Source organism: Macrobrachium rosenbergii, chromosome 40, assembly GCF_040412425.1.
Source record: "Macrobrachium rosenbergii isolate ZJJX-2024 chromosome 40, ASM4041242v1, whole genome shotgun sequence".
Taxonomy (NCBI): domain Eukaryota; kingdom Metazoa; phylum Arthropoda; class Malacostraca; order Decapoda; family Palaemonidae; genus Macrobrachium; species Macrobrachium rosenbergii.
In genome coordinates, this window is record NC_089780.1 from 1,690,808 (window position 1) to 1,705,241 (window position 14,434).

The 14,434-nt window shown below is 44.3% G+C and overlaps 1 protein-coding gene across 3 annotated transcripts in view; it reads left to right on the forward strand.

Moving 5' to 3' along the window:
- LOC136826033 (uncharacterized) overlaps positions 1-14,434 on the forward strand; it is a 106,477-nt gene that overhangs the window by 21,674 nt on the left and 70,369 nt on the right. For all 3 annotated transcript variants that reach the window (XM_067082901.1, XM_067082902.1, XM_067082903.1), the window contains one exon: positions 5,053-5,133. In XM_067082901.1, coding sequence (XP_066939002.1) covers positions 5,053-5,133 — 81 coding nt within the window. The remainder of the gene's footprint in view (positions 1-5,052; positions 5,134-14,434) is intronic.

Sequence of the window (14,434 nt, forward strand, 5' to 3'; positions counted from 1 at the left end):
GTCAGTAATCAATGACTTTCAACATTGACAGATAATTTGAAGTTACCAAAATTGTAAATTAGGTTAGTTTACGAAACAGCAATGGTAGTACAGTAGTGCCCAGTCATGCTTGACTTGTGAGTCTTTGTGTTTACCAAAGGCCAGTATTTCCTTTGTAGTTATCCTAAATATTGGGGTTCTTTTCAAGTGTTCAAGGAAATGTGCTCATGCGGATCTCCTTCCAATGGGTAGTACTTGACTGATAGTAATGTCACAGGTGTTGAGACAAATCTTCGTGATGCATGTCATTATTGGAAGGGAATACAAAAAAGTACGTTTTTGTAATGGTAAGCTTTTCCATACAACTTCATATTGTAGAGATACTGAGTTTATGTAAATTTGGTACGATAATTCCAATAATTAGTGATTGTAATTATGTACAGGCTAATGTAGCCTATAACCTTTACCTGGTGCTTGGGATTAGACCAGGTAATCAAAAACTAAGAAATATATAGGAATATTTTGTTTTGGTTTCCATTTAGTTTTTTCTTAATTGAGTTTAGAAGAGTTTGTGAGTAAATCCTTCAAGGCAATGTTATTGTAGTAATTGCAAATTAATATTCTAATACATTACTACTATGTTATGGATATGACCCATTGTTTATAATACCTAACATCATACCATGGACATGTACTTGTGGTCTGGTCATCCTGTTTAAATTTGAAGTGTTTGCTGCCTATACAGTGATGTCGGAAGCTAAAACCAGTTAGTTTTTGATAGTGTAGTCGCTTGCTTCATCCTCAAGGAGCTACCCCTCCATGGTGTGCCAGCGCTTCACGGTGACTAGACTAATATCAAAGAAATATCTTTTAGCCTGGTCTTATAGCCGGGTATTGTGTTGTAATGAAAACACTATGACACGTGATAGAGTATAATGGATTCAAAGATAAGAGGGAATTTTCCCTTATCTTCAGTGAAGCTGAACCCAGTTTTCCAACATCAAAACCTGTAAGAAGTGGCTATTGCACTTGCGCGTCTGCCATCTTGTTTGCGACCAGGCAGGTAAAAGACCAGGAGCCATTACCCTCTTCTAGCCAATGAAGTGTGTACAGCAAGTTAGTGCTCCTCACAAAATCACTTTGATTCCCAATTTTTTCATCAGCGAGGATCATGGAAACCTCAAAACTTGAAAGTTAAGTGCTTATTCTCAAGCTCCAGTTAAAAATTGTTAGTTTAAACTGTGAAACAGGTGTTAATTTGTGTATGAAAGCCGGAGACCGGCCTTTGTTTTTAGAGCACATGTTCGGCTCTTTCTCATGATTTCTGTGTACTGTTTGTGAAAAATGCAAAATCTGAAGAATTGGTAATTCCATTTAGAAGTAAGCCCTTCGTTGGGTAAGTCGGTAGAGCTTCGGACTGTCACTCGATGGGCCGGAGTTCAATTCCCCCGGCCGGCTGATGAAGAGTTAGAGGAATTTATTTATGGTGATAGAAATTCATTTCTTGCTATAATGTGGTTTGGATTCTACAATAGCCTAAGCTGTAGGTCCCGTTGCTAAGTAACCAATTGGTACTTAGCCACGTAAAATAAGTCTAATCCTTCGGGCCAGCCGTAGGAGAGCTGTTAATCAGCTCAGTGGTCTGGTAAAACTAAGGTATACTTAACTTTTTTTTCCATTTAGAAGTTTTAACTTAAGAATTGTTCCACAATTTATTATTTAGATAATCCTTGCAGATAACAACATCTACAATAGCCTAGGCAGTAGCCTACATGAGATGGTAGCCTAACAAATTCAGTGAGAATAATTTAGACTGTAGTATATGTTGTCTGTAGCCTATAACTTAGGATTACATATCCTAAAGGTGATTTAAATAACCTGGATTAAGTAGTAACCTAAGTTAAGGTAAGTAAGAACCTTTTAAGACATATCCTCTTATGGTCCTAGGCAGCAGCTTAGTTTACACCAAGGACTCTAGGATTTGATAAAGTCTCCAAAATTTTTCCCCTTATATAGCCTGTATACTTAAGCTTGGAAATAATCCAGGATTAGGCAGTACCTTATATTAAGGTAAGTGATAATCTTTTATGAAACATCCAATTATTTAACTAAATCATTAGCCTAGACCATGTAATCTAGGACTAGATGAAAGTAGTAACCCGTGCCAGATGAGATGGTAGCCTAGCGTTAAGGCTACATACTAAGGCAATTGTGTTTTACATAACCCATACCTTTAAGTGTGAATTAAGTAATCTGGATTAGGCAGTATCCTAGATTAGAGTAAATGATAGCCTAGCTATAAGATTACACATTACAGTATTGGGTTATTGTTTTATATACAGGCAGTCCCTGGTTATCGGTGGGCTCAGTTATCGGCGATCTTCTTTTTCGGTACTTGTCTAGCGACAAAAATCAGCGATCTTCGGCGCCAATGTGCACCGATTTCCACTTATCAGCACCAATAATCACGTATGGGTGCCAATACATACCTAACAGAGGCGCCGAAAATTGCCGATTATCAGTTATCGGCGATTTTCGTTTATCGTGCTGTTGGAACGGAACCCCGCCGATAACCAGGGACTGCTTGTAGTAGACTAAATAACTTAGGATTAGATACAAAAAACAACCTGGGTTAGACAAAAATAGTAGCCTAACTAAGTTTACATATTAATAAGTTGCTGGTTTTCTATAACCTGTACATTTGTGATCTATAATAATCTGGATTATTTAATACCCTATACTAGGCTAAGAATAATACATATATAGGTTAGTGTGTTGTTTCTTGTTTTTTATTGCCAAACCCTAATGGGTATCCAGAATATAGAAAATGGTTGATAACCCTTGACTTTAACTCGGATAAAAAATTCCTGCTTTAGTTGTGGACGGGATTTAATGCCGTATGATATAGCCAGCTGGGTGGGTTATGGTGTGTAATGGTTTTGTATAGACTGTTATTTTGTCATTGGTGGGATCACTGCTTATGCTGATATTTAATTCTCCAGTATATGCCACAATTATGCTATTATCCTCTCTTATTTGATATATTTATATCCTGGTTTTCTGTGAAGTTTATCCACGTATTTCTTTACTCATAGAGTTTTTAGTTATATATATTATATGGAATGTGGATTATGGGTGGTTTTCCCATTTCTTGTCCAATAGAAAAAGTATTTATATTTTTTCTACTGGACAAGAAATGGGAAAACCATCCATAAACTACATTCCATATAATATATGTAACTAAAAACTATATGAGTAAAGTAATACTGTACATGGATAAACTTTACAGAAAACCAGGATATATCAAATAAGAGTGTTGATAATAACAGCATATTTATGGCATATAATGGAGAATTAAATGTCAACATAAGTAGTGATCCCACCAGTGACAGAATAACAAACTAAACAAACCATTACTGACCATAACTCAGCTGACTATATCACATGGCATTAAGCTGCCTGTCCCCAGTTAAAGCAGGAGTATGTATACCTCACCAGTTATGCTCCTGCTTCTGAAGAAGATCACTTACTGGAACCCAAGTTTAACTGTCAGTAAATACCCAGGCCTAAACCCACTGACAAGCAGTTTGAAAATGAAGTACCTGGATTTGTCAATTCGATACTCTTCCACTTTCAAGCAGATGGTAATTAGAGATTTTTAAGTCGGCTGTTGGCTCTGTCAAATTTGCTGGAGTGGTTTCTTGGCACACTCTGTCAACTATATGATGAAGGAGAAAGATGCAATGCCTGAGATTCTGATGTTATGACCCCCCACCGCTTCCCAGTGGAGATAAGGCAAGAAATTTCAGGGCATCGGGGTGCTATCACAAATAGGGAATCTAAGAGATCCATAAGAAGCACTAGACTTACAGAGAACTCTCATCCATTCTATTGGCCCCCAGTGGAATACAGGAGGCTCTCTGGTGCCATGGTATTTGAGATATTGCTTAGATGGAGTGGTTATCCTTTATCCCATCCTGACATGGTCACAAGGTTAACACAACACAAGCAGTTTCTTTATCCTTCTTTATTAATTTTTATTCCCTTATGGGAACCCCAAATAGAAGAGGATAGGTATTCTCTCACTGGACTTTACCATGGACTGCTTTCATATTGGCAGTTGGGATTCTTTTCTTGGGAGCTAGGCCATTTCATCACTAGTCAGTTTCTTTTCTGTGCTCCTCTGAAGATGAGCAATGGCTTCACTATCAAAAAACATGTTTTGATAGCAGCTTTTCACTTGCTTTCCCTGACAAAGTTATAGGAATCTGGTGAATGTTTCTTTCACAGACCTGGTAATTAATGATGAGGAAGAAGGGTAAATAGTAATTTTCTGGATTGTCACTTTAAACCAGTGTTAGGAGCCTTCCTGTGTTGAGTCCATTTATATTCCATCACTGTACCAACAGTGGCACTTTTCCAGCCTAGACCAGTAATGAGAGAATTTTTAATACAGTACTGTATTAGCGTGTCTTGTGATTGATTTCTTCCCTGACATCAAGAGTAGAGCCATCCTATAGTAATAGTTACTTTTCTAAAAGAAGATCAAAGTCTTAACTCTTCAGTTGATGGCTACTCTTAGTTAGCACTGCACCATTCAAGACAGAGTAGCATTAATAATATAAAAATTATTTTACTTTGAGAGACGTAAGGTTATTAACAATTATTGTTTTTCAGATAATGGTTTATATCTGTTAATAATAAAATAAGAATTAATTTCATAATGGCATGTAATAGGTACATGCCATAGGTTGCATGGGAATGTGCTATTAACCCCTCTGCTTGGAGGGCTACACATTATTGTATTTTCAGAAGTCTTTAAGTTTAGATAAAGATTTTTCATATCAGAGGAAGATGGATTCAATAACTTTTTTTAAGTTTTGAACTAAAGTCCAGTAATGTTATGTATAAATATATGTGCAGTATTTTTATCAGATGAAAAATTTCTTACATATCACAACTAGTAATTAGTATTGCTTGTTATTTCCTTTTCCTATGGCTGAAGTAAATGGATTTTTCAGTGTTATGAGTGTTTTTGATAAAAGATAATGATACATAACAAATACTTTACAGGTGAATGTTCCTGCAGAAATTCTTCCACTCGTGACAGACTTGGCAAAGATGCTGAAAGTGAAAGGACTCATTAAACTTCCAGTAAGTTACAATAGCTTATTGATATGTAATTGTTAATGGGTTTTTAACTGATAGGGTATTTACTGTAATATGGCAAATGCCAGCATGAGTTAGTTTGTCTTTAATTTTTTAATACCCCACTTACATTACAAATGGAAAACACAATGACTTGTTTTAATCTGCATATCTCCCATAAGTATGGTGATTAAACTATTCATACCATTATAGATTATCAGGTTGATGATATAATCCCCTTTTGGGAGACCACAGCTCACAATATGTATCAAGTCTTTTTCTATTATGACCAACCCCATGAGAGTCAAGTGTTTTTGACTTGATGGTCTGGTCAAACTGTTTAATACAATGGTACCCTACAAGTCTTCACTGAAGGGAAGTGATGTCATGCTCAAGCTTTCCTTTATTAACCCTTCTTTTTAATTGATTGAGCGCATCATTGCGCAAGGTTTCTTTGTAAGGGTTAGATTGTACCTAGATAAAAATTGCTTATTTTAAATGTTGCATGTATTGAAAGAAAATATTTCACTGTACAGGAATCTCATTTATTCTTTAGTACCTGAAAGCTATGGAAGAGCCAAGTACTGAATGAATACTTATAGAAAAATAAAATGCTGACTTATGTAGGTGAATACCCCACTCACCTGATGGTCGCCTTGGTATTCATCTCTTCTCACATAATGGAAGGAGTAGCCAGTATAAGCTGCTTTACATGGTGCTTCTTAGCCTATTTAATCTTTTGAAGTCAATGAAGTGCTTTGCATTTATTTTTCAAAACGAATAAGGGATTTTGACAAAGGAAAAATCTATTTCTGAGGGAGGCCCTGTGTCACCCGGTGAAATTCCTATTAAACACGAATTTCTAGGTATAGATATTGCTAAATATACCAGAGAAAAAAGCTATCAGGAATGCTGGGGTTACTACCCCCAGATCGAACATCCATTATGAAATAGACGTCGGTATAGATAAGGGTGAGTGATTGTTGTCACTGCCACAGGACTGCACTCTGTAGACATCCCAATGACAAAACCCCGGAACGTGAGGAGCCGATCTAACGCCCGCACTCACCTGCCCGCCAACCGACGACCCCAGCGCCATCTGTACTCATTCCAGGCTAGCACCCCCCACAAGCTTGGTATGCCTACTCGTGGAGGGAAACCTAGATTCTGGGAAGGTCACCAGGTGACACAGGGCCTCCCTCAGAAATAGATTTTTCCTTTGTCAAAATCCCTTTTCTGAGCTCGTCCCTGTGTCAGCCGGTGAAATCATGACAGAGAATCATACTAAGCTTTGGTGAAAGTCTAAAAGGAACGAACAGTTAGGTGAACATGTATAAAAACACTATTACTGAAAATAGTTTTAATTATCCCCAAAACATGATTAAATACAAAAGGTATAGACAGAGAAACTGGTTATAACTAGGGATACAATTAATACCACAGTAAAGGACATGAGAAACAACTATGTACATAATTAATACTATGGTGGGAAGGCACCAAAACTAAATAAACGACAGAAAATTTATAAAGGTACCTCCGGACTTAAAACTAAATCACAGTAAACATAACATGTCGCAAACTTAAAAACTAACACCGCAAGATTGTACATCATAATATCAGGAGCCAGGCTGTGAAGCATGTCTGGTCCAGGAGAAAATGGCAGGGCAAGTAAATGAGGCAGGCGGGCCGGGGGGAAAGAATAGGGATTAAAGGTTAATTTAAGCCGGAGGGACAATGCTCCCTACAGCCACCGCAGGGAACTTCAGAGCTTCCAGTGATTTCAGATAGTGGCGTTTAAACACTGATGGAGATTTCCAGCCCGTATACTTCTTAAGCTCATCAAAATTCATATTATGAAAATAATTAGTGGAGGTAGCCACTGCTTGGATATCATGAACCTTAGGGACTGAATCCGGGTTAGCTTGCTTAATGAAGTATAGAATTTGTTGTCTGATAGCCTTTAAAGAAAGCGTTCCTCCTTTTTCCCTGGTAAAAAGAGGACCAGACAAACACTGAGAAGTTCTCCGTAAATAGGCCCTCAAGGTAGCAAGTGGGCATAAATACAGGTCTTGTGGAAGAGGAACAACCTTCCAGGGGGACCACCTATCCTGAGGGTCTTCATTTTTTGCTAAGAACCTTTGATCTGGGGAAAGCAGAACTTCTCCTGACGGGAGAAAATCCACAAGATTCGCACCTCTAGAGAGAGCAGACAGTTCTGATATTCTGGCACCTGAAGCTAGACTAATTAGGAACAACGTCTTCCTTAACAGATTCAAGTAAGAACATTGATCGTTATTAGTTTCTGAGGCTAATTTTAGAACATCGCTAAGAAACCAGGAAACCGTATGTGGACGGGTCGCTGGTCTCAAACGAGCGCATGCTCTGGGAATGGACGAAAAATATGAATCTGTTAAATCAATCTTGAAGCCATGCAAAAACACCTTTTTCAAAGCTGATTTCGCTGTGGTAATGGTGGCCGGAGCCAGACCCTTTTCAAACAGTGACCTAAAGAACGATATTGCCAAATTGGTGGTCATGACTTGAGCTTCAGATTCCTTCAAAAAAGATGCCAACTTTTTAACTGCGGAATTGTACTGTCTGAGGGTAGAATCTCTTTTATCTGATTCCAGAAACAGAGTATTAACGGGATCAATATCCGCACCTCTCTGAGCGGCGAATTTCATAAAGTCCATAAAGCCAGGGCATTCAGAATTCTTGAGGAAGCTGACACAGTCCGTGTTTGCACTATTTGAGTCAGCTGTGGCCTGGGTATTGTTGATGACACCGTAGTTTGAGCTCCAGAAGAAGAGGGAACCAATTGCTCTTCGGCCAGTTGGGAGCTACCAGGGCCACTTGACCTTTGAATGACCTGAGCTTGTGCAACACCTTCATCAGCAGGTTTATTGGCAGAAACAGATAGATTTTCTGCCATTTGTTCCAGTCCACTGACATTGCATCCGTAGCGTGAGCTCGAGGGTCCAGGTTGGGAGCAACATAACAAGGGAGTTTGTGATTGCTCTCCGTGGCAAACAAGTCCACCTGAAGGCCCGGAACCTGACGGCGGATCCATTCGAAAGAAGCCTTGTCCAGGGACCATTCTGACTCCAGCGGAGTTGCCCTGGACAGGGAGTCTGCAATGACATTCCGGACTCCTGCTAGATGGGTAGCTGACAGGTGCCAGCCGTGTTTCTCCGCCAGGGAGAAAATGGCTATCATCACTTGGTTTATCCGGCTCGATTTGGAACCGCCTCTGTTTATGCAATGCACCACTACTGCGCTGTCCAGCTCCAGCCTGATATGAATCTGGTTGGTGGGGCAAAGCTTTTTCAGAGTTAGAAACACTGCCATCGCCTCCAAAATGTTTATGTGGAACTGACGGAACAGTGTGGACCATGTACCCTGTACCTTTTCTTTTGGTGAGTACCCTCCCCAGCCGCTTAACGAAGCGTCTGTGTGGATTATTAGAGCTGGGGAGGGAATTGAAGGGGAACTGACTTGAAAGACCCCTTGACTGTGGACCACGGCCGAGTCTTTTCCTCAGCACCGGAGGAATTAATGACACCTTGTCCCTGAGCTTGACATTGGCTCGTCTCCGCCACACTCTGTTTATGTCTTTCAGTTTTGCTTTTAGGAGCAGATCTGTTACAGATGCGAACTGAAGAGAACCCAGGATTCTTTCTTGCGTTCTGCGAGAGGCTTTCCTGCCTTTGAGGAATTGCCTGGTGGCTTTGGCTATCTCTCTTCGTTTGGCTGGCGGAATAGACAGCTTGTGTGAGACCAGATCCCACTGGATACCCAGCCACTGAAATCGAGCCTCCGGAGCTAGGCGGGACTTCTCCCTGTTTATCTGAAAGCCTAGGGATTCCAGAAACTCGATCACCACGGCCGTAGCTCTCCGGCACTCCCCGGTGTTGGATGCCCAAATTATCCAATCGTCCAGGTATGCGGCCAGCGATATCCCCCGGGACCGTAACTGCTGCACTACCGTTTCCGCCAGCTTCGTGAAAATTCTGGGTGCTATGTTGAGCCCGAATGGCATGACCCTGAACGAGTAGGCTTGTTTCCCCAGTCTGAAACCTAGGAAGGGAGAGAAGTTCCGCGCAATCGGGACGTGATAATATGTGTCTGAAAGATCTATAGAGGTGGTGACGGCTCCACGAGGAAGTAGAGTCCGCACCTGCGCGATTGTAAGCATGCGAAATTTGTTGCATTGTATATAAAGATTGAGATGCGACAGATCCAAGATTACCCTTTGTTGACTGGAGTCTTTCTTGGGAACACTGAACAACCTGCCTTGAAATTTCAGGTGTCTCACTTTCTTTATGGCCCTCTTTTGGAGTAATTCCGCCGGAAAGTCCCACAGAGCTTTGGAAGACAGTTGATGAAATCTGATCAGAGGGGGAGGGCCCTTGATCCAACTCCACCCCAAACCTTTGGAGACTATACTGTGGGCCCACGGACTGAAGGTCCACTGGTCCCTGAACAGGTGAAGTCTGCCGCCCACCTGATTGGTCTCACTGGGAAGGTGAAGGCTTGCCTCCTCTCCCCCGGGAGAGGGATCGCAAGGCAGCCTTGCCTCTGAAGGAGGCTCTTGCTCTACTCCCCCTTGCGTTCCTGTTAAGACCTCGAAACGACCCCTGGCCCTCATAGGAGGGGTTATACACAGGAGACGTTACGAAGGTAGGCGCGGCAAGGGAGTGCTGAGCTGGCTGCACCAGCACGAACTGTTGAGGCTGGGCCTTCGAGGTAGAAGGCTGGCCAACTGGCGAGATAGGTACAGCTTGGACAACGGCTTGTTGGTGTTGTCTTCTGTGCCTCCTGTATCTCTTACCAGGCCTGTTTTGGGGCCCGGCGGACTCGGGGGGCTTTCCTTTCGAAAGCAGGGATACCCCAGTGGGAGCGCAGACTCTGATTAGCCCTGGTTGCCTCAGCCAGGACTTTGTTGACCTCTCCTTCGGGGAAGATACTAGCCCCCCAGAAGGAGCTTTTCATGAGCTTGTTAGGCTCATGTCTTATGGTAGCGTCAGCGAAGATGTACTTGCGGCAGTTCATCCGCGCTACCATGAAGTCAAACAGGTCCGCCTGAAATCCTGCTAACAGAGACTTCGTCAGGACCTGGAAGAGTGGCTCCTCGGAGTACATCACTGAGGTGGATTCCGCCAGGCACAGGGAGTTCAGTGATCGGCTCAGCCGACACCTAGTCTCAAACTCTGCTTTCAGGAGGGCTTCTGGCAGTTTGGGAAGCTGCTCACTGAATAAGGTGGATGCACAATCTGGGTCCAGCTTACCCGATGTAAAAGTAGCCGGGGCATCCTTCCAGAAATCATCGTCTCCGGGGAAGATCAGTGAGGTAGGATCAGTCTCCCGGAGCTGAGGCGACGGCTTACCTTCCGTGCATGCCTGGGCGGTCGCAAGAGCCACCTTAGTCATGCAAGGGGTTGGGATTCTATCACCCAACGAGAACATCGTGAAGTTGCCCTTGAAGGGGGTCAACTTCGTGTTCTCCGCCTGCCACTCATTAAATGTGCGCAGCAATGTAGCCTGCGCCTGGTCCCTTGGGAAGATAACTGTCTCCTTCGGGACCTTATCCGTCCTTACCCAAGCTTCCTCCGTCAACCTGGCGAAGCCTGGGTAGGGGGGCAGCAGGTCAGGAGGAAAGAATTCCAACTCCTGAAGCCTGCGCGTGCCTAGACCCTCGATCGTTAGGGTATCTTCATGCCGGGGAGCATGAAGGGCCAAACGCCAAGGATTTCCCTTGTCAAATGGAGGGAGGGCGGAGGCATCTGGAATGGGGTAATGTACCGCCGACCCACCGGAGCGCATGAACCCGGAGAGCATACTCTCCTGGTTCTGCAACCTCTCCGTAAGCTTGTTGAGCTTAGCATCCACCTCCGAGGTAAACTTTTGCAGAAGTATACCGGCAAACTCCTCCGGATCAAAGGCAGGTTGGTGAGGAGGGCTAGCCTTAGCTGCCCTCGAACTCGCTCCCTTAGCAGAGGGAGTGGCCGTGCTTGTGGAGGCCACCGGACTAGTATCCCGTGGCTTCACCGGAGGGAAAAGGGTTGCTTTGCGGGAGGTTGCGGACTTATGGCCCTTCGTCTTCCAAGACTTCTTCAACTTGGGGACAGCCGATTGCGCCCTGTCCTCCAAGTAAGAAGACTTTTGGAAACCCTGAAATGAAGAAGTGGTGGATGAAGGGGAATCAAAAAGGGAGCCTGTCCCCACTGCCTCACTTACCTCCCTACCTACCTCCTGGTCCTGTTCTGTGTTCATCAGCTCCAGGTCAAGGTTTATGGCCGCCACTTCCTCTGACACCGCCGCGTACAAATTCTTGTCCTGGGGAGGCTGGGTTTCTACCTGGATCTGCTTGATGAGAGGAGCGGCGACTTCCGATGGAACAGCCGCTGAGATCCGGGCGCCGGGGTAAAGCAGATTACGGATGTTCTCGTCCAGAACATATGGCTTCCCCGACGGAACATTCCTTCCAAAACCAGCCACCCAGGCCCGAAGGGAACCCAAGGCGTCGCTGCGGGAAGCTTGGTCGGCCTGGAAGAGAGCAGGGACTTAATAACCGAGCGCTCAGTGAAGAGATATATAAGCAATATATCAGGAACATAACGTACTTGAAACAAGTGAGGCAACCAGGTAAACTAAAGGCAGTAACTATAGGCTTACCGACTCGTCCTGGATAAGCTCATAAAGAGCGAAGCAAACCTCACCGTCCGGGTGCCACACGATGAGGTCGTCTATCCGGACTGCACAGCCCGAATGGGAACGGCAGACAACGTGCCCATAGGGCTGGTGCAGCACTGCAGTGCACCCGGGCTCCTGACAATGTACTGTCTGTAAGCGGAAGACGGTATATGAACATACTAATTTAAGGCGCGCCGGAGTAGAACCGGCGGAGATAGGGACCTTAAACTATAGCAGGTAATGGAACATGCTAATTAATTTATACCGGACCCGCCGGAACATTCCGGCGGGACGATAAACCAGAGCAAAACATGACACACACTAAATTAAGGAGCGCTGGAGATAGTTCGACGGAGTAGGACCTTAACCTAGGATCATGCAACTCTTAACTGTAAAATCAACTTAAAGTATAATTACTGCCGGAGTCCGGTAGTAAGTAAATGGTTAATAACATAGGATAGCAGTACACTGCTGGTCATAGTGTTCCGGCGCGGACCCCTCCCAGATCCCGTGCCTCCGTCACTTGGTTACAGCGGGGAGGGCGGGGTAAATCATTACCTCCAGTTATTATACAGCTAGAGAACTAGGTGTGACTAAAGCCAACCTACTGAAAACCAAAACCACCGGAGTGGTAACAGGTAAGAAGGCAACGGGAGGACCGGGGACGGCGGAGCGGAACCAGCGAGGAAGTGTTTAAACCCTGAAGGTGATCGAAGTTCAGCTGGACCCGGAGGAGAGCGAACCAACGAAACACTAGCCGAGCGGTTGACACTAGAACGGAGGCCAAGAGGGTGGGTGACTCAACTGGGAACTGGACTAGTCCCCTGCGGGGTGACAATCGAAGAGACCGACGTCCGACACGCGGGGAGATGACACACCACTGGCAAAGTCAGGGAGGCAGTACTTAGAAGGTGGAATCGAGAGTTATGTTCAAGTGGACGGAGGACACCCCCATACACTGACTGTAACTCCCTACGGGGCGTCGAAACAGATGTATCGACTTCCTGCGCGCAGGGAGACTCATGACACTCACCAAAAGTACTAGGGGAGGATAGGATAACAGCACTAGTCTAAAGCAACGCCAAACTCTCACCCTCCTCTGAAGGCGCAGCCCAGACAGTAAAAGGAGGAGGAGAGGAGAGGGAGGAAGAGGGGTGGAAGGGAGAGAAATTCCCAGAACGCAGTCCAACCAGCAACCGACCCATAGGGCAGAAGGGCAATGCATAAAGAAGATCCCCCTTTTATTTTTCCTCTCTCCCTCATTAGAGGGAGGAGGGGATGGGGGCTTCAGATGCCCTAGCAAACCCGAAAATGAGCCGTAAGGCGGATGGAACAACAAACAGGAACTCCCTCGACTGGCCTACCCCTCCCTCCCCCGCTCAAGCGACATAGTCGGGAGAGATGGGAGCTAAGACAATGCCAAAGCCTAACCTGAATAGCCTAACCCACCGATTGGAGCGAGAGGGCTAGGCTAGGATCCCCAATTTCTGATAAGTACCGCTAAAGTTAACCAATAACAACATAAGTACACGTAATATGATCGAGTATACAAAAATATAAGAACTTGTGCTAAGCGTATAGCCTAACCGAGCGAGGCGAACAGGAGGTAGGCAGCCAACTGGCTGCTGCTGACGCCGAGCCTGGACCACAATAAATCCGAATTATCCATGTCATCCATTACACTACAAATCAGAGAAACTGACAAAAGAAAGCACCACCTTGGAGAGGGAATCTACTCACGCGAGAGCCTGGTATCAGCTATGAATTAATTGTAAGAACCAAAATAAGGGGAGGAAGCCTCCGTGAGGAATGACGCTAATCAAGGTACCAGGAACCGCCCGACATAGATAAACGCCTCCAAAAGGAACTTCTTGAAGGGGAATTACGAAACATGAATAAAATTGTAAACGACCGAGAGAAACCCCTGCAGAAACGAGCTGTAAGGGTGTACCTCAAGGTCATCATGGTAGAGGCGGCGAACGCCGGGGAGCGCCCGATATATGACCCTGTAAATATTAACTTACGGGCCAATAAGGGCCTCACTGATAATAAAACCCCACAAGAAGATGGTACTTAACTTCATAACGGTGAAATTGCTTAAAGACATGGTCAACTCAAGGAAAAATGGGCAAAAAAACCAGCACAAGAAAAAAGCCTTCTTAAAGGAAAAACGTGCTAGAATGGAAAGAGTACAGATGGCGCTGGGGTCGTCGGTTGGCGGGCAGGTGAGTGCGGGCGTTAGATCGGCTCCTCACATTCCGGGGTTTTGTCATTGGGATGTCTACAGAGTGCAGTCCTGTGGCAGTGACAACAATCACTCACACTTATCTATACCGACGTCTATTTCATAATGGATGTTCGATCTGGGGGTAGTAACCCCAGCATTCCTGATAGCTTTTTTCTCTGGTATATTTAGCAATATCTATACCTAGAAATTCGTGTTTAATAGGAATTTCACCGGCTGACACAGGGACAAGCTCAGAAATAAGCATTCTGTAGTGAATGATAAATAAGCAGGTAGAATTTTTGAGGTGAAACTTACCCACTATCGTAAAGCTTTATGTGCGACCACTTTGGCATGGGTTAGACAATTGTTAAAATTGAAACAGCTGTT